General features: G+C 38.0%; 1 protein-coding gene across 17 annotated transcripts in view; it reads right to left on the reverse strand.

Annotated features, from left to right (window-relative positions):
• Positions 1-5,363: 5,363 nt before the first annotated feature.
• PTPRD (protein tyrosine phosphatase receptor type D) overlaps positions 5,364-21,794 on the reverse strand; it is a 523,934-nt gene continuing 507,503 nt past the window's right edge. For all 17 annotated transcript variants that reach the window (XM_053656280.1, XM_037156783.2, XM_037156780.2 and 14 more), the window contains 7 exons: positions 18,138-18,423; positions 17,527-17,705; positions 16,784-16,910; positions 15,442-15,567; positions 11,757-11,911; positions 8,811-8,946; positions 5,364-7,046 (listed from right to left, as the gene is read on the reverse strand). In XM_053656280.1, coding sequence (XP_053512255.1) covers positions 6,978-7,046; positions 8,811-8,946; positions 11,757-11,911; positions 15,442-15,567; positions 16,784-16,910; positions 17,527-17,705; positions 18,138-18,423 — 1,078 coding nt within the window. In that variant the 3' untranslated portion in view covers positions 5,364-6,977. The remainder of the gene's footprint in view (positions 7,047-8,810; positions 8,947-11,756; positions 11,912-15,441; positions 15,568-16,783; positions 16,911-17,526; positions 17,706-18,137; positions 18,424-21,794) is intronic.

Genomic DNA, 21,794 nt, shown 5'->3' on the forward strand with positions numbered 1-21,794 from the left:
AAAAACCCAAACACTTGTGGAACTACATTCAGGCTGAGAAATAAAATATGGCCATCCCCAAGAAGTCTGCCTGTGCTCTCCTAATCACTACTTACCTTTCTCTTCCCAAGGGGAAACTACTTGAGAATCATGCAGTATGCATTTGTCGCATATGACATTTTTTTTGGCTCAGTGTTATGTTGGTCATTTACTGTGTTCCATTGTATCAGGATACTGAAAAGTCTATCCATTCTACTGTTGATGGATATTTCTTATTTAGAATTTTTTCTTTTATGATTAATGTTGCAATGGAGAGAGCCTTATTATGGTCCCCTATTACATACATTGCTATTTATTATATAACTACAGCCTATACAACTACTGGATAAAGTATGTATTCAGTTTTACAATAAAATGCTTAACCATGTGGCAAAGTATGTGTAAAACTGCATTCTAGCAAGCATCGTTTTACAGATCTACTACTCTTTATCGTCACCAACACTTGATGTTGCTGGTCTTTTTAGTATTAGCTCTTCTGGTGAGTGTGTCTAGGTATTGCACTGTAGCTTTAATTTGCATTTTCCTGATTATTTATGAAACTGAGCACTTTTTCATAGGTTTCAGCAATTTGGTTACACTTTTTTTGTGACATGAATGTCCAAGCCTAGCAGTGCCTTATCTTGGATTATCTGCCTTTTTCTTATATTATTTCTGGGAGTTTTTTGTAAATTGTGAATATAAAACTCTTGTTAGTTGTATTAATGTTGGCATGTTCTGAAGCATTCTGTTCCTATTCATATTTCTGATAGTAAGTGCTTGTTCTCTTTTTAAAAGTGAAATGTATTGAGATAACAATGAATAATAACAGTATATAAATTTCAGGTACACAACATTATAATTCAATGTCTGTATGCTCTATTGCATGCTCACTGCCTCCCCCCCCAAGTCTAGTTTCCTTCTGTTACCACATATTTAACCCACACAACCCCTCTTCCCACTGGTAACAACATTGTTTCTATCTAGTTTACTTTTGTTGGTTTGGTTAGGTAGTTTGTTACTTGTTTGTTTTATATTCTGCATATTCAATCATACTGTTTTTGTCTTTTCTGACTTATTTCACTTAGTATAATACTCTCAAGATCCATCCATGTTATCATAATGCAATATTTTCTTTTCTTATAGGCTGAATTATACATACACACACACAGTTATATAGCTATAGTCACTTCTTTATCCATTCATTGGTGGAAAACTAGGTTGTTTCCATGTTCTAAATAATGTAAGCAAATCGGGTTATAATACTGTAGAAAATGCAGAGAATATAGGGCTGTATATATATATATCTTTACACGTTAGTGCTTTTGGGGGGTAAATAGCCAGCAAAAGGGTTGTTGGATCATGTGGTAGTTCTATTTTACATTTCAAAGGAATCTCCATAATGATTTCCACAGAGGCTGCACCCATTCACATTCCTACCAACAGTGCCTGAGTGTCTCTTTGTTTCCAGATCCTCATGTACATTTGTTATCTCTTATCTTTTTGATGACATCCATTCTAACATGTGTGGTGATCTCTTACCATGGTTTTTATGTGCATTTTCTTAATAACGAATAATGTTGAAGGTCTTTTCATGTCCATTGTCTATTGGGCATCTGTAGGTCTTCCTTGGAAATATGTTTATTCAGGTCCTTTGCCCATTTCAAAAATCAGATTGTTCGATGTTTTGTTACTGAGTTGTATAAATCCTTCATACATTTTGGATATTAGTTCCTTATTGGGAATATGATTGGCAGGTGTCCCCTTTGATTGGTTGCCTTTTAGTTTTGTTGATGGTTTCTTTTGCTCTGCAGAGGTTTTTTAGGTTGATGTGGTCCTCGTTTATTACCTCTGCTTTTGTTTCCTTGCCTTCTGAGTTAAGATCATAAAAACACCTTTTTGAGCAATGTCCAGTAGCTTAGTGCCTATTTTCTTCTATGTATATTTACTGCTGTAGGTCTTACATTCAAGTCTTCAATACATTTTTAGTTAACTTTTGTGTACAGTGTAAGATAATAGTCTAGTTAGATTCTTTTGCTGTAGTTTTTCCAGTAATTTGTTTTTATATACACCAATTTTATACCTTCTTTTGAAAACTTGTAATCATTTTTGTCATTTTCCCCCAAAACTACTTAACTGTTTAATGGCTAAATGGTAATGTATTACATATGGCATTACGGCATGTTTATAAAATTTAACACATAAGATTTCACACATATACATGTGTAATCATTTCCTATTGGACACTTAGGGTGTTTCTACTTCTATTTTATTATTATAAATGATAAAATAGACAATTTCACATTTCATAGTTTTTTACTTATATATTTTTAATATTTGCAAAAAGCCTTTAAAAATCAGTTAAATATTTTCAAATGTATAATTTAGCAAATTGTTATATTTTAATGTATTGAAATTCTATTATGGAGTTTAATAATTATTGTGATTAAGTAAAAGAGCAGCCAGTTAACAACTAATAATTCCTACCTGTATGTATATTGGTGAAATTAACTCATATTTTGTCATCTTTGACATTCCAATCAGACATATTTAAAATAATGCATCACGGTGATCAGAATATCCATTAAGATTCACCTTGAACTTTTTGTCCCGTCTTTCTTGTTAGACTTGTGTGCCTATCCAATGGGATGACCAAATCTGCAAACTTAAAGGCCAATAGGTGGAGAGGAAGGAAGAGGGGGAAAAGGATCTATAAAAAGATTAGGGTATTCCTAATCTTTCAATATGTGAGCCCATAAACACTTTTCTTTTGTGTAAGCCAAGTTGAGTCAGAACTTTACTCACAATTGAAAAGTCCTAACTTCATGGGTCCTCTGATTTCCCTCATAGCACTCGTCAGAGTGCAATTTTAATAATGATTTATGTAATGCCAGACTCTCTCCCTGGACTGTGGTGCCCAGGCAAGCAGGGTTACAATCTCATTTGTTTACAATGGCATCACTAATACCTAGAACAGTTCTGACCCATTACTGGCACTCCATAATACTGAATGACTGAATAAACAATGCAAGCCACGCTTTTCTTAGCCATGTTCCCGAATAGTTTAAGGGATTAATATTGTGGAGTTATTTTTAGGTGCGTGGGAGCAGTTTGGTTGTTTCACAGTGAAAGTGAGACCTCTTTCTTTGCTGTGAGAACTTGGCCAGACTATTTTTCTGAGCCTCAGTTAGCTTATCAGGAAGAAGTGCTCACCTCAAGGCAGGTATTGGTAGGTAGCCTCTTGGTAAGTGGAATTACTGTTAGTACAAAGAGACTAACCAGGTAACCAGAGAAGAGGGCATGTGTATATAGTCAGTTCAAAACCCAAGTGCTTGAGTGGACAAAAGCAAAGACCAGGGCTGCATAACACTGACATTTTTATTAGAATTCATCTGTAACAAATGGAACTTGTGTCAGCAAAGAACTGATTTTCATACAGACTTCTTTCGCCACCAATGTAACGAAGTAAGAAAATAAAAAGCACGCCTTTCATTCTGTAAAACATTTACGCGTACTACTGATTAGAGGTAATTGTATTTTTTAACAAGCCATTTTACAAGTTAATTTTTTAAAATTTTTTCAGTCTATGCATCCAAAACGAGAGCAAAGAACACAACTGTTATTATCTTTGTGGACACTCCAAGCTTGGATGGCAAAGCCACGTAACGGATGGATAGGATGGATCTGTAGCCTTCTGATCTCTGCTGGAGTATCAGGGCACCCATAAACCCAAAGGAAACCAACACCCAAGAAGGAAAAAAGAAAAGGTAAGTAAAAATAAAAAGGAGGGACTGAAACAAAGCAGAACCAAAAATAAACAGGGAAGGGAAAAAAATCTGTACATTCCCGCAGAATTTTTCCCTTTCCTGTTTCTACGCTGTGTTATTTACATACACACAAATGAATTTCTGAAGCAGAGTCTTACAGATGGGTTCAAGTAATAACATTATTGGGTGTAGAATCAATAGGGCAGTGCATAGTACAAAGGTATAGAAAGTGCAAAGTTCCCTAGAGGCCCTTCCCTCCCCTGGCTGTCCTCACCGTTGTCTAACCATGCAAACCATTTTTTAAAAAGAGCTAAAATAAAGTTCTGTACAAATCACTTTTTATATATTTTGATTTTTTACCATTGTAACTAATTACAAAATTATACATAACTACACATACATTGGTAAATAATAGCACCGTACTGGTTATGATGATGAAAATCATTGGAAACTTGAGAGTTTATGGCAATGGTAGATAACGATGTTTACCTGGGATAGGAAAACTAGAATGGTTTGTACAGAAAAGCACGGAGTGGAATGCACATCAATGACAGTAGGGAGTTAGTTCTCGGAACAGCTCCTGAACAGTGGATATGTGGAAGAGTCGCCGCCTTGTTCACCTACGGTATGCATCTCGTTCGTTTTCTTCTCGTGATCCTTCTCCTCTTTCCCTTTGCCAAACGGGCAGTTTTTGTCTCAGGGAGAGAAACCGCTCATTGGACAATGGTTCTGGTGTGCAAATACACCGTCTGATGCTACATGTCCAACGTGGCATGTTGGCATAATGCAATGTCTGCCTAATGACCCCCGTTGTTTCGCTAAATGAACATTACAGCACTGAGTAATCTGGCACTTGGATAAATCGCCAAAGGATACAAAGTAAAAGAAAACAGACCCATGTAGTGCACATTCTTCTCTGGTTCTGATGTAGGTTAGAGAGTCTCATTCTGAGGTAGCCTTCTAGATACTTTTTTTTAAAAAGTATTATACATTTTTTTTCTTTTCTTTTTTTTTTTTTTAATACAAAAGTGCTCATATATGATGCTTGCAAGTGTTTGGTCTCTTGGATTTCATCCTGCCAATGATGGGAAAACGTAGAAAACAAACAAAAATCCTCGTATGCCAGAACATCAATGGAACTAAAATTAAACCAAAATATCATACCCATATCAAACTCTTTTAGAGCTCCCTGGACATTTTGAGGATTCTTTAAAATTGTGTAAGATATGGCAAACTCATGCCATTGTCCATGGCTTCCTAGAGTAACAATAGTGGGAAGTTTGGGGGAGAGATATATACATTTTTTAAAATTTCCCCTTTTAGAAAAATCCTAATGGAATAGCAAATATCTTCCAAAGTTGTCAATGCTGTGTGTTACTAAAATAAGTTTGGTGCAGTTTCTGAATGTTCCAGAGCAGATTTGGAAGGGATTATAAATAAAACTAGTAGCTTTTCCTGATGTGACAATTATAGAAGGAAGAAGGGCCCTGATTATCCAAGTGCTTTGGGCTGGTACAATCACTAACATCCCCGACTTGGTTGAAAACTAGGAATGCATATTATTCAAAGAGTTTTTGTACATGTGGTAAACAGATAATGCTTTAATAGGAAGAGTAACATATATGAACAACTAATGGAAATACAAACCAAAAGCTAAAAAGAAATGCTATTAAAATAGGCATCAATTATAAGGCACTCTAAATGCAAAACTAAAAGCAAAAGAAAACAAAGAACAGCACTTCCCAGGAATGCTGTATGCCAGAAAATGTTTGACTGAACAGAGTAACATGAGTTTGGCTTTGCCCCTGTTACATATCATAAATGCAAGTTTCATAGCACATACTATAGACAATATACGATTGAATACACTGTTTTTAAACAACTTGATAGCTGATATATTACAACATTCTCCCCTCCTAAAGGGATATGCACTGACCTTTCCCACATGCACACCTCTTAGATATTTAGTAATTTTTTATTGCACTAGAGTTGTTAGAAATACCGACTTTGTTGGAAGCCTGGCTAACAAAATGGTATGTGTGAATACGATTGGGGGGGAGGGGTACTGGGTAGGCAATTAGGGGGTGAGGTTTGACAATCACTGATGTGCATTCCTCATTTCCCTTAAAAATTAAAATTTTGTGATACTAAGAAGTACCAATGTAAAATTAATAACAAATTGAAAAAAATGTTTATAATAGATTTTCTACCTTAAAAAAGACTAAATCATGGAAGAACTGAATGATAGCTATATCTATCATTTTGTGTGAACACACTGTCTATATATATATACATAGACACCCCATAAAATACGGATATGTATGTATATATGTTAGCAGCAACTTTATACTTTGCGCCTCCCTGTTGATTCCAAAAACAAAATGAAGTTCTCTTTGATTATGTGGAAAAAAAGGGTACTTTCTTACCAACCAAAACTGAAGTGTAAAAGTAAATATCTGATAAGACCAATACTGTAGATTATTGCACAAAAATGTGCAAATTTTCAAATTATTTGATATTTCTACAGCGAGATATTACAGGTAACAGTTGTACAGCTTAAAAAAACCTACAATTTGGAAATAAAAATCAAAGAGTTATGTAACCTTTTTAAAATTCACTTTATCGAATGATAGATTTTGTTAAAAAAAAAGTTTACACAGTTAAAAATGAAGCACAGGTAAGCAGTATCTTACAATACTAAAAAACTAAATCAAAGACTTTCTCTTTAAACATTCCCCCCCTTTCCCCCTAAAATGTTGTTATGAGCAGTATGGTGGGAAGAGGTCATGTCGAAGCAGTTTGTTTGGCCGTGAGAAGCCACACCAGCACACCTCCCGCACTGAACCGCAGCTCTCGCATTTCCCTTCGTACCTAGAGAGCAATCCCGAACAAGATGCTGGTTCTTTGTTGTGATTTCTTCTTCCCTTTATTTTGAATCTTTGAGGCATCTCTAAATAAAATCCCCCAGATGCCTCATCAGTCAGGATTCTCTTTATTATTTTCAGATTAGATTATTAAACTGTGATTTCTTGGTCCACCTGGAAGAGTTTGTTTTTAGTTTGTTGTGTAATAGTCCCACTAAGTGGTTGTTACCTAGAAGTTAAGGAGGACTTTTCAAGTGCCCTGTATGGCTCAGAAGAGACTCCATGGGTATTGAAGGGCCTGCTGTAAAAATCCAGGATGGGTCAGGGGGTTCTACGTTGCATAGTGATCGAAGCTGCCCAGGTACTCCAGTGAGGCTCGATAGCAGAACTGATACTGGTCCTGTGCAAGGGAGAGAAGGGGCTGTGAGCCTATTTTAACAGCAAAATGGAAATCAGTATCAGAAAACAAAGTCGCATCATGATGGGGACAAAAATCACTACTTTTGTCAATCAATTCAATCCAATGACCAATCAGTGAGCAAAGAACAATCAGCTACCGGGTGTGTTTATTAACTTCACTAATCAATTGGACTAAAATAGTCTCTAATACCAAGTAGTGACAGCTCAAGTGTGAACTGTTCTCCAAGTTGTATCAAATAATCACCAACTAAACATGTGAGCGCCTTGTCACAGTCGTCTTTTATACTTATCTGCTTATTTTGTGATAATGTAACTAACTCCCAGTCTGTGTATTTGAGAGAAGCTGATGCAGACACACACTGTTCTGAGAAAAATTTAGATGCATTTATCTTCTGGGCTAGTGTCAACAGAATTTAAATTTAAAAACAACAAAAAAAAACACCTTACTAGACAGTAGGCCTTGCTGCCTCCAGTCAGAATTACCCATCATTTCTGATGTTCTTGTGTAAAGTGAGGGAAGCGGCCGAAAGGTGTCTGGTGGGGAACATTAGGCATACAAAGCCATTTACTCAGAGCTCTGGATTTTAAGATTTTCAGCCCCTGAAAATGACAACACAAGACTGGCTGCCCACATAAAAAAAATCCCTGTGCCATTTGACCTAGTTTCGTATGCTTGCCAGCTGTCTGCCCTGAGAAGGCCCACTCTAAAATAACACGGTATGAAATGTGTCCTTTTTCTCAGAGAAGAACACTGTCATATTGGAATATGTTGGGGCATTGTTGGAGAGATGGAAAAATTATAATTTACAGAGGAGAAAGGATGAGAAAAAGTAGGATTTTCCTCATAAAAGAAACTTATTTTCAGTAGCCAATGGGGCTGAAAGTAGATAGTTTCTATTTTGCTTAAATGTGCATTTTTCTACAATAAAAATGGTAATGCAAAATAAATGGAGTTTGCTTTCTTATCTTGTCACAGTAAGTTGCTTGGCTAAGTGTCGAGGCTTTTGAAACGTCCAATTTCCCTCTGTCACCCCCAACACCCATTAAGTTTGTCGAGCTGACATAATGTTTTGAGTAGCGTAAGCCAAATGCTTGCACTGTTTTGAAATCAGAGTCTGAAAGATATCGTGAGGGATGAATTTAGGAACACATAAATTATAGAATTTGTTGGCCTTTTGTAAAACAGAAACACGGTCTATCACTCATATTATCCTTAGAAATGATTAGTCAATGAACCAGACTGGCTAAATCATGAACTCATATTATCCTTAGAAACACTGGAATTTCCATATTAATTATTGGACTAGGAAATGGTGGTGGGGAGGCTAATTTCTCTGGTGCATACTCAGGATCCAAATATTTAAAATAACCATTAGTAAGAAATGAAATATAGAGCAGTGACTATACAACACCTTGGCACACAGGAAGAAAATGATGTACAGTGGGCTGAGGGTCTATTATAAACCAGGCATTGTGATTTTGATATATATGTACATAAAAATGTGTAATTTTATAGGCCAAAAATGATTAGTGACAATGTAATATGGTTCAATCTAATATGTAATCCCACGTAACTCTCAAAACAACTCAGCCACTGGCACTGCCATTCAAAGAGGAGATTTAACCAGTTGAGGCTTTTCCTACAATGTTTCCCTGTATGTTGCCTCTGGTCTGGAGAGTCCCTGGACTCCAGGAGGACCTGGCTAATTAAATCTGTTGTTTGGCTCATAAGGATTTTGCTCACCTCTGTCTGTACCATGGCTGGTCGTTGTGTTCTTAACATTTTGACAGTCTGGAAGATGTCTACAACTCCTTCATATCTCATTCTTTCCAAAACAATGCTGAGTGTTATGAAGACTCCAGTTCTTCCCACGCCCGCACTGTGGCACAAACAAAGGCACCGTTACTGGGTGAGATGCTCATAGTCACAGCGACATTTTCTTGTTAGTGGACATATGTCCACCAGCTTTCATAATACATCATGTTTTGGCGCAGCAATATTCTGAAAAAATGGTGGCAGGATCACAAAATGGTCACTCTCGGGATAACATGGCCATGTGTGAGCATGAATGTGGAGTAATTAGCAATAAATCTTATAAAGCAAAATGACTGTTCAACTGGGATCGTATGCCTTTTTGGAAAAATCAAGAAAACAGATTGTAAAATAAAAGGAAGAGTAAATAATTATTGATTTCTACTCTTTATGCAGATCCTAAGATTGTAAACCCTGTCTGCTTCATATTTGTAGAACATGAAACAGATAAGGCGAGATAAACGGAGTACTGTCAAGTTTTACGGTGTGTTAGTTATTTTACAGAGTCATTTAAAATCTGTTCAGGATGTCCCATCACCTAGATGTACACATAAATAAGGTATACAGATGATTCAAATTTATATATTTTTGATACGAGAGAAGAAATATTTTAACAGGGTACTTTTGTGATGGGATCATAATTTGGTCTTCAAGAAGTGTCTGTGAATATCTTCTACCTGTGGATTGTATAAGGTATATATTCTTCTGTTTAATAGGGGTCTCTAACCTAAAAGGGAAAAACTGGGTAAGAGCCATTTAGCTAAACAGTTGTCTATCATCATTAAATGTCCAGGAGCTAAAACATCAGGATTCTTTTTACTACATTAGCAAGGTTTTGCGTTTCTGTTTACTTTATTATTTTAAGATGATTTCAGACTCTTCAGTGCAGTAAGAGAAGAAAATTAATTCATAGCTTTTGTGTTCTTAAGAATTTGGAAAGTATCTGGGGGTTTAGGTAATGAGGAGAACAGTGAATAATCTGAAAGATCCCTACATTTCTGGGTCCTAATTAAACAGCCTGAGTAACGCTTGGGTACAGGCTGTAGAAAATGGATGGATTCATTTACTTAGGAATTTAGCTGACAGGCATATAAATAGTGTGTCCCTTTATAAGCTGGGTTTTCTAAAGAGTCCTAATGATTGTTAACTGAGGCTTTAAAATCTATCTGTGGGTAGTCTTTACAAAGTAGCTGAGGATGTCCAGGGGCCTTTAAGGCTCTCTGCTAAGATGGAGTAGATGACCTTGAAGGTCCCTTTCAACCTTGAAAGTCTGTCTTCATCCTGAGAGGCTATGATTTATGATCTTTTTGTTGAATGGTCTACGTACTCTAGAGCCTTACTTATCTTGCTTTAATTGCTCCAATGTAACAAAAATAGAGATTTTTTGGCTTTCTCCCAGATGCTTTCAGGGAAATAACATATATTGGTCTTGTAACTTCTGAATTATTGACTTTATCATGTTAGTTTAATAAGTTATAAATAAAAGAAGTGGTATTTTTAGGAAAATCCCAGATAAGAAAAATAAGTGGAAGTCTTTAATATATACATGGTATATGAATACTATGTCATAGCATTTATACTATCGTTGTGTTTAAAGCATTTACTGGTGACAAAAGCAATGGGAAGTATCTCTCTCACACACATCCTTATATATACATGGGAATGGCTAAAGTTAAAAATATGTATCATATATATTCTTTTCTTTGTATTGGGAAAGTTTGAATTAGCATTTGGGCAAATTGTGTGGAAAATTAAGGGGAATGTCCAGGTAATTTAAAGCCGACATATATTAGCCACTTTGAACGCACGTCCATGTGCCCTTCCCTACATGCTCTTTGGTTGTCTACAGCAAAGGATTTTGAATAACTCAACCAAAGCAAATATTTCTAAATACGGTCTGTTTATCATACACTATGTAAAGTCTGGGAAACAGTTCTAGGAAGGATCTCGGAGCTGAGAAAATGGAGGTGCAGAGTTTTCCTGGTGCCACAGAGCTACGCTGCGGCAGAAGGGGAGCTAGAACTGAGACGTTTTAGAGCCCGAGTCTAATATTTCTTTTATCTTGAGACTCTGGGAACTGTAGTTTTTCTTGAAGCAAAATCAATTTTTAAATAAATTCTCTCAAGATTTTGACCATAAAGAAATCAGAAACTGAGACTTGAAAAGTTGCTAGAATCCTAAAGTATATTTGTTCAAATAAATAAAAATAGGTGAATTCCCTTTCCTAGAGAATTTTTGCACAGAAACTTCCAAAATACCAAATTTATGGTGAGTGATCGTTCTGAACCATTCGCTTTCTATTTCATTAACTTTAGTGATATTCTGTGGAAACTATTAAAAATAACTAACTTTAAGGTGCTTCATTTTCTGAGATAGCCACAATTTTCAAACAAATTACAATTTTAACTGAGGTACCATTCTAATCTATTAACTGGCAAGAATTAGTATTGTCATTAAGGCTTGAAAACTATGGATTTCCCAAGAGGAGAAATACTGGAGCAAGATTATCTACAGAGAGTTATCAGTGTAACACTATGAATGCAAAACAAGTAAGGAGTGACTGACTGGACAGTTACAATGAGGGGATGGACCAATCACTCCTGGAAGGTGAAATAGGCCACAGAGACTCAGTTTGGTTCTTTGTTACAAGAGGTAAAATTTGGGATAAAAATCTTCCTCTAATTATTCTATTATGGGAGGAAAGAGAAATGAGTCCTCGCTTTAGGCTTTACAGTACATTTTTGAGAATAAAGTTTCAATTCTGCAGATTCACTCCAAGAACCTTGTATCAACAATAAATAGGCAAAATACATATTTTCATAGTTACCATCACATTAATCACAAATGGAAACTCATCACTCCTGATTCTTAACTCACCTGCAATGGACTGAAATGGGTCCATCTTGGCCAAACTGCTCTTTTGTTTTATGGACTTGGCCGATGAAGTCAATAAATCCCTCTCCAGACTTTGGCACGCCTTGCTCCGGCCAGTCAGTGAACTGGAACTGTCTCACTGTTCGGGACTGGCCGTCCTTCAGGGAGAAAACCATACCCGGCCACCGCAAAGGACACCAGGAGGATTCGGCCGGTGCACAGGCCACAACAGCAAGCATGATCATTTTTCCAAAAAGCAAAACCACAAAAAGGTGGAAAAGTTAGCAGCATATTTAATTAGAAACTTAGTTACACTCGGGTGTCTTATCTGCAATGAACACTGTCTGCATTCACATATATTTACATTGCAAATTTGCTCTCTCAACGCCCAGTCACAAACCTCATACAGTAAAGAGCCAGCTAATTCCTATATTATTAAACGTTTGAGACCCAAACTTTGCCTTCAAAACCAAGGGGGAATCTGTACACTCTATCTCAAAAATTTCAGAACCCAGTAACTTTCTAATATCAAAAAGAGCATCCAGGCATGTCATCTAGAATGCAGCATTTGCTGTTGACACAACTTCACATCTGCTATGCTTGCTCATTTCTGTCATTGTCAAGTGACAAAGTGACACTGAAAAGATCTGGCAGATATTAGGTAGCCGCTGCTAACCTGTATGGCCCACACTTGTCAGAGGCACACAACGTGCAGACAATGGCAGGACACACAAATGTGCCATGTGACCGGCTATGCCGTTGAGTAGGAAGTGAGGCATCCCTCAAGTAAATAAGAGAGATTATTAGCAAATAAACGCTTCATTTTCAAAAAGGACTCTTCCTGGCTGACGGCAGGAATTAAGGCATTTATGGGGGGGTGGGTAACTCAGATCTAAACATAGAAAGAAAACAGGCCAGATGCAAAAGAAAACTTTCTTTTCTACAGTGATTAGGCAAAATTGCTTTGACTTAAAGTATAAACTGTTTGAAAAGAAGGCACAAAGGCATTTCTGATTCCCCCTGGAATTTCACAGCATTTTTGGAACCACAACAAAAGCAGAACGGGCCTTCTGCTTACAGAAGCAGGAATAAACAATACGCCCTTTACCTTTGTACCTAACATCAACAGAGAGAGAAGGCAGACCGGAAGCTCAGAGGGCAGGTCCCACTTGAAGAAGCCCTGCTCTCAACTAAGGCCTTAAGTTGTTCCTCCTTTTCATTTTTGTATCACCTCTTCCCTAATTAAAGTTCTTTTGAATACTGGTTAGCATGTTCCCACGATTCTGGGTAAGTATGGGGGGGCCCTGAAAATAAACCTGGGATTTGTTTATCAAAACTTGTGTATTTCTTCGTATATGTTTAAGCTTTAGTCACCTTCAAAGTACTTTCCATTTAAGGCAATACACCTACTGAGACTTTTTTCCACTGCTCAAAATAGTTTTTGAACTTGTTGATTTTGATGCCTTTTAAGTGCTTCTGCTCTTTTTTGTTTGTTTCACCTCTTCCACATTGGCAAAATGTTTCTTTTTGAGGACTTTTTTCCTCAGGGAAACAAGAAAAGGTGCTCAGGGTGAGATGGAGGTCATGTTGTTTTTTGGTCAAAAACTACTGAACACTCAGCCTGGTGTGGGCGGGTATGCTTGTAAATTACCCATCTTGAAATGGGCAAACACATTGAAAGATTAAGAAAAAAATTCACAGAAGCCAAATGCAGTCTCTCACAATACCAGCTGGTACACTGATATAGATAGGTTCCCAGAACACTCACCTATCTGGGGAAGCCTGTACTATAAGGGTCCCGCCCTCCAGAAGATAATTCTGGGGTTTTTTGGTCCCCCCTCATATACAGTCTCAGTCTTTCTTATTCATTCATACTGAGGAAAGGGGATGGCTCAATTCAAGATGTGCAGACATCAACCAGCCTGGTGGTTTCTAATGGAACAGGGCATATTTCTGACTGGCATCATTTGGGAATAGATAGAAAACAGGAAGATCACATCAACTTTGTGAGAACACTGATGAATATGGAAATAAATGCTTGGCCCATAACTAACTTGGTTACCATGGAAGCATGATTTACTTCCCTCTGTTTTTGGAAAAGGTTTGAAAGACACAGGAAGGGAAGCCAGAGGCTAATGCAGATTTGTCCTCCTCTGAATGTCCTGGGGATTTCATTTCTGACCATAGTTGCTTTTACAGCAAGAAGAGGTCTTTAGCATATAAACCTTACTTTTTGGAGGAAAGACCATCTGACTCCAATTAGAGGGTACCTATTTAACATCGGATTCTCAGGTGCCAACCTGCTTTCTAAGCTGGGAAGCTGAGATTAGAAACACACTAGGAGCACAAACAGCAAATGTTACAGCAGCTAGAAAAATTATACAATCACAGGGAGCCTTTAAAGAAAAGGAACATATGAACAAGTTTCTGCTTTGCTGTTTCTTTGCGTATTGTGATCAGGTTTAATTTGAGCAAGTGAGGAGTGGTAAAGCAGGTGTCTCTGGTATTTACAGAGCCTGGCAACCACTCTTTATCATTAGAAATGGTTGCTCAGTTTGCTTAGAATGCAGGGAACATTTTCACTCACATACTTTGCTTCAGATTCTAAAAGGGTATTATTATTTTTTAAACCATGGGGTGGGTCACCAAGGCTTTCTTACTTGGACAACTCAAAAAAGGGACCTAGGAACTGCATGGCTGCCTTGTGTACACTTCCTTTCAGAGTAGTTAGGACTTCAGATTTTCTGCCATTAACAAGTCTGTCACCTGGGCCAAGCAGCCTGCTAACCAATTTCTCTTTCACTTTAGGTCAACAGCCAGGACCTCAGTTTGGGGGATTAGCAGATAATTTCTACATATAAGGACTGGTTGAGAAAGCAGCTTTCTAGAAAGAACAATGGATCAAGTAAACAGCTTTACAGTGGAGTTCGACTGGACCCACCCACTGTGACAGCTCCAAAGACTAAGCAAGACTTTGGACCGACTCCCCTCCCTTCTCAGATGTATTTGTAATCATGGTTTGAGAGTGGCTGAAGGCAAAGATTTTACAGTTTATGCACAGATGTCTTACATCAGAGCTGAACCTTGGACTCAGCAATCTAGACAAGAAATGCAGAATGAAAATTAGCCAACAAGGGTCATGGGTGCACCGCTCTCGTGGACAGACAGATTAGCACACCAAGGAATAAACCACACCAGCAATCAAATTAAAATGTGCAAAGCTTGTCAGATTCTGCTAAAAAAAATGCCATTTGCTCGGTAGTTTTAAAATCATACCAAATTAACCTCCAAGCCCACGTGACCTAAAGGGCTTTGCAAAACAACATATTTACAGCCTCAAGTAATGAAGAAGTCGAGAAAGTTCCAAAGAGAATGAACCGAGAAGTGAAAGGTAAGCACAGCCAGCCAATTGGTAAATGCTTCCCAGGACACATGGGTGCACACCAAATGCAAATCCCAGAGTTGAGCTGCCAGATGTTACATTTGAAAAGAGGCCAAACTGGGTTTGTGAGAATATGAGCCAGATAGAAGAAAAGTTCATCTTACCTTAAAAAAAAAAGTCCTCTAGGATGAGTGATTTCTTTTCAATTTGGGCATATGGTCACTGTCAAATGTTTCTCCCACAGAGGCATTCTAGATAGACTCCTTTTCGGCTAACACTTAAGAGCATAAGACTGTGCCAACTTACCCTGGCATCTGTGACCTTGAATTCTCTTAGGATATACTGAGGCATGTTGTACTCAGCCATGGGATCTACAACGAAGTACTGGTATCTTGCGGATCGTTCTGCCGGCCAGTACTGGTGACATTTCTCCTGAAAGGAGAGAACATTAGTGTTAACTATACAAAAATGCAAAATACAGTTATGTCTGTCATCTAGTTATCTATATATTTCTTTCTCTCATAAATGCACGTTCAAAATTCAAGCCCAGTCCAATTGCATGTGACTCATTTTTTTGTTTGTTTTTTGAAATACATTCGTTTCCTGATATGGAAATTCTGTGGTTCAATTCTTGCCCATAGAATTAAGTATGGTACTTGGAATATATTAGGAGCTAATACACATCCATTGAGTGGAATACTTGGATAGGGTAAGCACTTTCATACCTAGTTATCCAAGTAATTACACCAGCCCTTGGACATAATGCTGGTCACATCAATCATGTATTGCATCACCTTAGACTTGCATCACTGTGGTTTGGAATGAAGAGAACCACCAAGTGTGAATGCAGAATGAAACCTCTGAATTGACCTGGCCCAATCTCCTGTGTCAGCTGAGGAAACCGGAGTCCAGGCAATTTTAATGACTTTGCTAAGTCTCACAGAGTCAATGACCAAATCAGAATACTCAAGTCAGTTTCCCACTTTTTTCTCCTTTTTTTCTCCCTGTGGGCCCTAAAAGCTGGGTTTTAGATATATCTTTACCATTTAATTTATACCAAGGAAAGAGAGACAATATCACAAGCAAATACGGCAAAACGCTTGCATCTACCAAATTTAAGTGGGAAGTCCTTATGTGTCTCGAACATTATTTCATGTATATTTTCAGAATAATCATTTTTTTGAAGTAGATCTGAGACTACCTCAGAAAAACGATGTAACTTTCCAGCACTTTATTCAGTGGTGGGTGGATAGTGAGCAAGTAAGAATTTGCCTCAGGGAAGACAGAGAGTTATGTTCCTTCCTACAGCAAAATGATGGCACTTTTGCTCAAGAACCTCCAGCTTCTCCAGAGTGAAAGGAAATGAGAATATGTTGAGAGTCAGGGTATAAGTTAAACAGCGATATCTTTTTACTTATGTGTCTCTGTGACTGTGCTTCACTGAAAACAGAATACTAGATCTTTCTTCAAAATACGCACACGAGATAACTTGATGTAGCTTCGTAAGTTAAAAACCAACCCAGGGTAATGAATAGCCCAGCTGTTCCGGGAGTGCTCTGAATTTCAAAAAAATGGCACTGGCATTTGAGTGACTGAAATGAAAGTCTCATTTCTCTATGAAGTACATGTCTTATGCGGAGACACTCACCCTGCCCATCTCACGCAGCTTGGTGAGCATCACAACGATGGTGGAATTGTGTTCCCAGAGCATCCGCCAGAAGTCTTCAGTGGTCTCTGCCAAGGGCCCCTGAGTAGCAATGTAGGCTTTCTGTTGTCTGGATTACAGAGAACGAAAAGAGCATGTTCAAGAAATGAGAGAACGTTCAAAGGTTCACATTTGCTAGGTAAACATCAAACCCAGTAATAAAAACGGAAAATATATTATTAATATAATTGCCATACATTTTCATTAAGATTATGTAATCAAATAAGAATACTTAATGCCTTCTGGGGACTTTGCATAAGAAATTGCTTTGGTAATATTATGATGTATGTCTACATCATTATTATTTAAATTTTGGTGCAATGCTAATACTCAATTTCATATGTCATACAAATAATTTAAGAAACAGTTGTGCAGCATCATTTTGAAGAGATGACTCTTACATAATCTATTAAATTTATGAAATGTGGTACAGAAGAGCTTTTTTATTAACTCCTTCCACATGCGAATGGCTTCTGAAAGAAGAAGGCAGAAGGCCACATTAAATACTCCATCACTGCTTTCTCTGACCCCTCTTCAAAATTATAAAGAACAAATACCAAGGGACTGAACGCTGACCTATCCAGTAAGAAAATGCTTTGAATGGAGATAAAATTCATTCTGGCTATGAAACTAGGGCACATGTAAATGTCAAGTCTTTGGATTGTCAGGGGAACAAAAGTATATACCTGTATCCATCAATAAAACTGGCATTGATGTAATCAGATCCTTCTACTCCTCGGATAGGCTGCAGGCATACCCTCGTGGATTCATATGGCATAATATTAACAAGGCGATTTTTGAATTTATTACATGGAAGATTGGCACTGATGAATCTTGAGGTGTGAGCTTTAGAGCTAGCTAGACGCTGTTGAACAGATAAAAGAAAAAAAATCCAACAAAGATAATTTTAGCCTGTGGTTTGAATGCAACACACCCCAAATTTCCTCTTTAGACATAAAGCTTTTGTTTACTTTAAAGCAAATGACTTTTCAAACTGGGCTGCTTTTCACTTCTGCCTAATGGACTCCACATAGCCTACTGAATTTTTAAATATGTTCCAAGAGTATGATCTCTCAGTTTAAATTAGGGTACACAGAGCCCAAGGTCTTATTAAGAATTATGGATTAGAAAAGGAAAAGTGGAAATGAGTGTTTATTATAGTGAGACACCTGAGGCAAAGGCCGAGTGAAATCATGTAACTTGACAAATTTGGAAGGTTAAGAAAGTGAAGCCACTACTCAAAGGCAATCCCAGCATGACTCACTCCTGAATGACCACACCACGTCCAATATCGTACCTTAAATTCGAGCTCCATTCCGGTGACATTCTCTCCTGTTTCTATTTGTGTCAGCTTCTGAATGTAGGCATACAAGTTTCTGGCTGGCACTTCGGTATTTCCACAAGTCACTGCTTCTAACAGTGCATCGTGGATAAAGATGTACTGGTCTTCTGTTTGAACCATATAATTCCTCTGGGCTCTCATTAAAGTTACATGGCCATAAATATCTACAGTTTTTTCATGCTTTATTCTCTCTAACATGGCATCTATTACAATGAAACAACCCGTCCGGCCAACTCCCGCACTACAAGAAAAACGAAGAGAAAAGTGTAAATAAATCTATCAGGAAACTAACATATAATAAAGTTATTTTCACTATTATTGCGTAGGTTTTATTCTAGTCATATACCTATTGTGATAGTTCTGAGGCACTCTAAGGGCAAAAGTATTGCCAAGTCTCCATAACCAGTGGGTAGGAAACAATATACCAAGTAAAATGAGTTTGGTTTCAACATGTAAAAATATTCAATCCATAATTACAATACTACTTGATCCCATAACACAAATGACATTATTTTAAAACCGTTATGAGAAACAAACACAAACATTTAGGCTGTTTATATTAGAAAATATTTTTAGAACTGGCTGGGATCACTTAGTGGATTAAGCACTGGTCTGTGTGGACCAAAGAGTCACTGGTTCGATTCCCAGTCAGGGCACATGCTTGGGTTGTGGGCCGGGTTGTGGGCCGGGTCCCCAGTAGGGTGCGTGTGAGAGGCAACCACACATTGATGTTTCTCTCCCTTTCTCCCTCCCTTCCCCTCTCTAAAAATAAATAAATAAAATATTTTAAAAAATATTTTTAAAATGGTCAAGATCTAACTAGGCTATATATTTTTTCGAACTACCTCAGCCTCTTTTAGTTCAATTTACAAAAAAAAACCCACACCTAGTAAATTACTCAACTTGAACTATTTCATACTGTAGAAATCAGCAAGGAACTTCTAAGACCAACCTAGTGGGAAGTGTATCATTGAAACAGTAAGATGCTGTGGCACGCTAAAAATAGTACAGGGTATTCTCGGTGGAAAAAATTCTTAATAAAAAGCAATCACTAGAGAGTGTGGGTGTGTTCCTACTTTTTACTCCTTTTCCTTTCAGAGTTGGACATATTTTGAAATTTCAGGTAACTTTAACGTATTCTCTGTGGGAAAACAAAAGCCTCACTCTGTGAAGAAGCCGTGAGCCATTGTTAAACTCCATCACTTCTGAACTTACGGGTCGGGTTTCAGTTGGTGAGCACCAATCAAAGAGGAGAACTTAAAAGAGTCAACAAAGCACGAGGGCGTGATCTGCCATTTGGGGAGACAATCTCATTTACTGACCTGGATCACAGAGTCAGGTATCGAAACTGGGATTTCCTCCAGTGTTGGAAAAAATATTATCAAAATAAGACATCTATGTTCTTAAATTTCTAGGTAAGCCTTGTTTGCTTCCTCTTTTATCAAGTCCTTTAGGGTGAGACTATTTATATGTCGAGTATGGTTGAATCCCAAATTCTTGGTCATAGATGTTCACCTGGCTGGGAGATGTTAATCAATAGGTATAGGTATATGTCACCAAGTAACAGATGGTCTCCTTCACACACTCCCTGCCACTGTCCCTGTCATTTGTATGTCTATCTATCCATTAATTTGTCCACCTGTCCATATCATCATTCAACGAAGAATGATGTACTTTCTAAGTAACTGAGGGGATGCAACATTAAAGATGACGTAGGTCCTACCTTACAGATTTCAGAGTCTATCATGAAGAGAATACTTTATATAACTATTTATAATATAAGAAAGAAAAGATATGTTATTTTGGGGGGTGATGTGGCCCCCCAGAAATACACCATGACTTGATAAACAGAAAGCAAGGTGAATTGAGGAGGCTGGAATGGTCAAAGAAGGAATGGCTTTTGCATTCCTACTGCTGGCTCTCTGAGAACTACATGTGAAACTTTATGGGCCTAATGAGGCACCTGTGCAAGGAAGGCATCAAACTCCAAATGAATGAGTTTAATGAGCATAAGGGGGCTTGGGTCAATTTAAATGACAGTTTCTAGTGTCAAGTAGCCACATGGTGGTACACGAGCATTTAGCAACAAGTAACACTGTTATTTAACTACTGAGCAGTATAGATCAAATCCAGCTTCCACATAGGAGCCCTGATGCTTATCCATGAGATTAAGTGGGAATATGATATAACCACTATTTAAAAATTGCTTACGTCATTTTATGCCCTGTCAGGAACAAAAAAATCTCTCACTAATCAGAGAGTCCCCAGACATTGATTCTCAGAGTCCATTCAAGGTTTAAACCACAGCATAATATAACATTGAGATGGAATGTAAAAGACTTCTGGGACACAGTCTTAGAAATGAGAGCACATTTCTTAGCACAAACAGGAACCTCGTGCACTGAGAACCACAAAGGCCCACTTCATTTGGGATTTTGCTCTGTCACACAAACCTATGAAATGGTAAGTTTTTGCTGGCACTCCCCATTCTGATAAAGTCCACCCTCCCATCCCCCTAACTTGCAGGCAGGATTCATTACCCTGTGTTCCAGAATTCCTTGAATTGGTGGTGTCGTAACTAACACTCCATTACAGTCCCAGTGAAAACGAATTATTAAGTCTGGTAGGGCCATCATCCATCAATAACAGAGCATCTCTCGAGAGCAGGAACTGCATTTCTGTTACCTTTGTGTGCCCTGCACCAAGCCTGCAGTCAGTGCTCAGGAACTAAGTGCGTGGGTGAGTGATTGGCATGGGAGGCCTTCCACAATGGGCAGCCCTTCTGGATCCGGCCAGCCTACCGAGGAGGGGCAGGACTCCCTGGTCTGTGAAAGAAGTCCTACATTTGGCCAAGGTTCAGAACTGTGCAGGAATGCCTGCAGACTGCTCCACAGTCCCTTGAGGAGCAGTAGGGAGACCGGAAAATCTTCTGAGTCATCCTTGATCTCTTGATATGCCATCCCACTGCCATTAGAAGCAACTCAGCAAGACTTAACCTGGAAAAGGGAGGCGGCCCCGTGTTTGGTAGGGTCTAAGACTATGAATATCTTCTGTGTCTTTTTCCATGTTCTTTCTTCACCCTAATTGTGCACTGCTTCTAAACGATACAACTTCATGCAATTCTTCCAAGTGGAAACCACAGTCAGCCTTAACCTCGAGCCTTATATGTGAAATCAATTGTAGATAATGGCAAGAATATTTTTCTCAAAATATGCACCAGAGACCATTCCCAATGTCTGGATTATGCATTGTTCTATATTCTGGCAGAAAAATACTACAGGATCCTGCAAAACTGTTGGAAACAACTCCAGATCCTAGTGATAGCAACCTTTTCATGGTGGTAACAGTGCATCTTTTTCCCAAAGAAATGAGGGAGGGAAAAAAACAAAACATATGCCTGAGTCTAAATCATGAATTGTGGGAAGGAATAAAAGGTAGATTATGATTTGTGAGAAACTTATTTTCTCTTCCCCCAAACACAGACCATTACTGGCTGCCTGATCTGGGGGTTCATATGGAAAACAGGGAAGGGGCGACCCTGGGAACTTACATGCTACCTCTTTTCTAAGACAAAGATGTCTTGGGGGTTTTAAATGGTAGACATGTTTCTTT

The sequence above is a fragment of the Artibeus jamaicensis genome, unplaced genomic scaffold, assembly GCF_021234435.1.
Source record: "Artibeus jamaicensis isolate MK-2021 breed Jamaican fruit bat unplaced genomic scaffold, CSHL_Jam_final scaffold_1964, whole genome shotgun sequence".
Taxonomy (NCBI): Eukaryota; Metazoa; Chordata; class Mammalia; order Chiroptera; family Phyllostomidae; genus Artibeus; species Artibeus jamaicensis.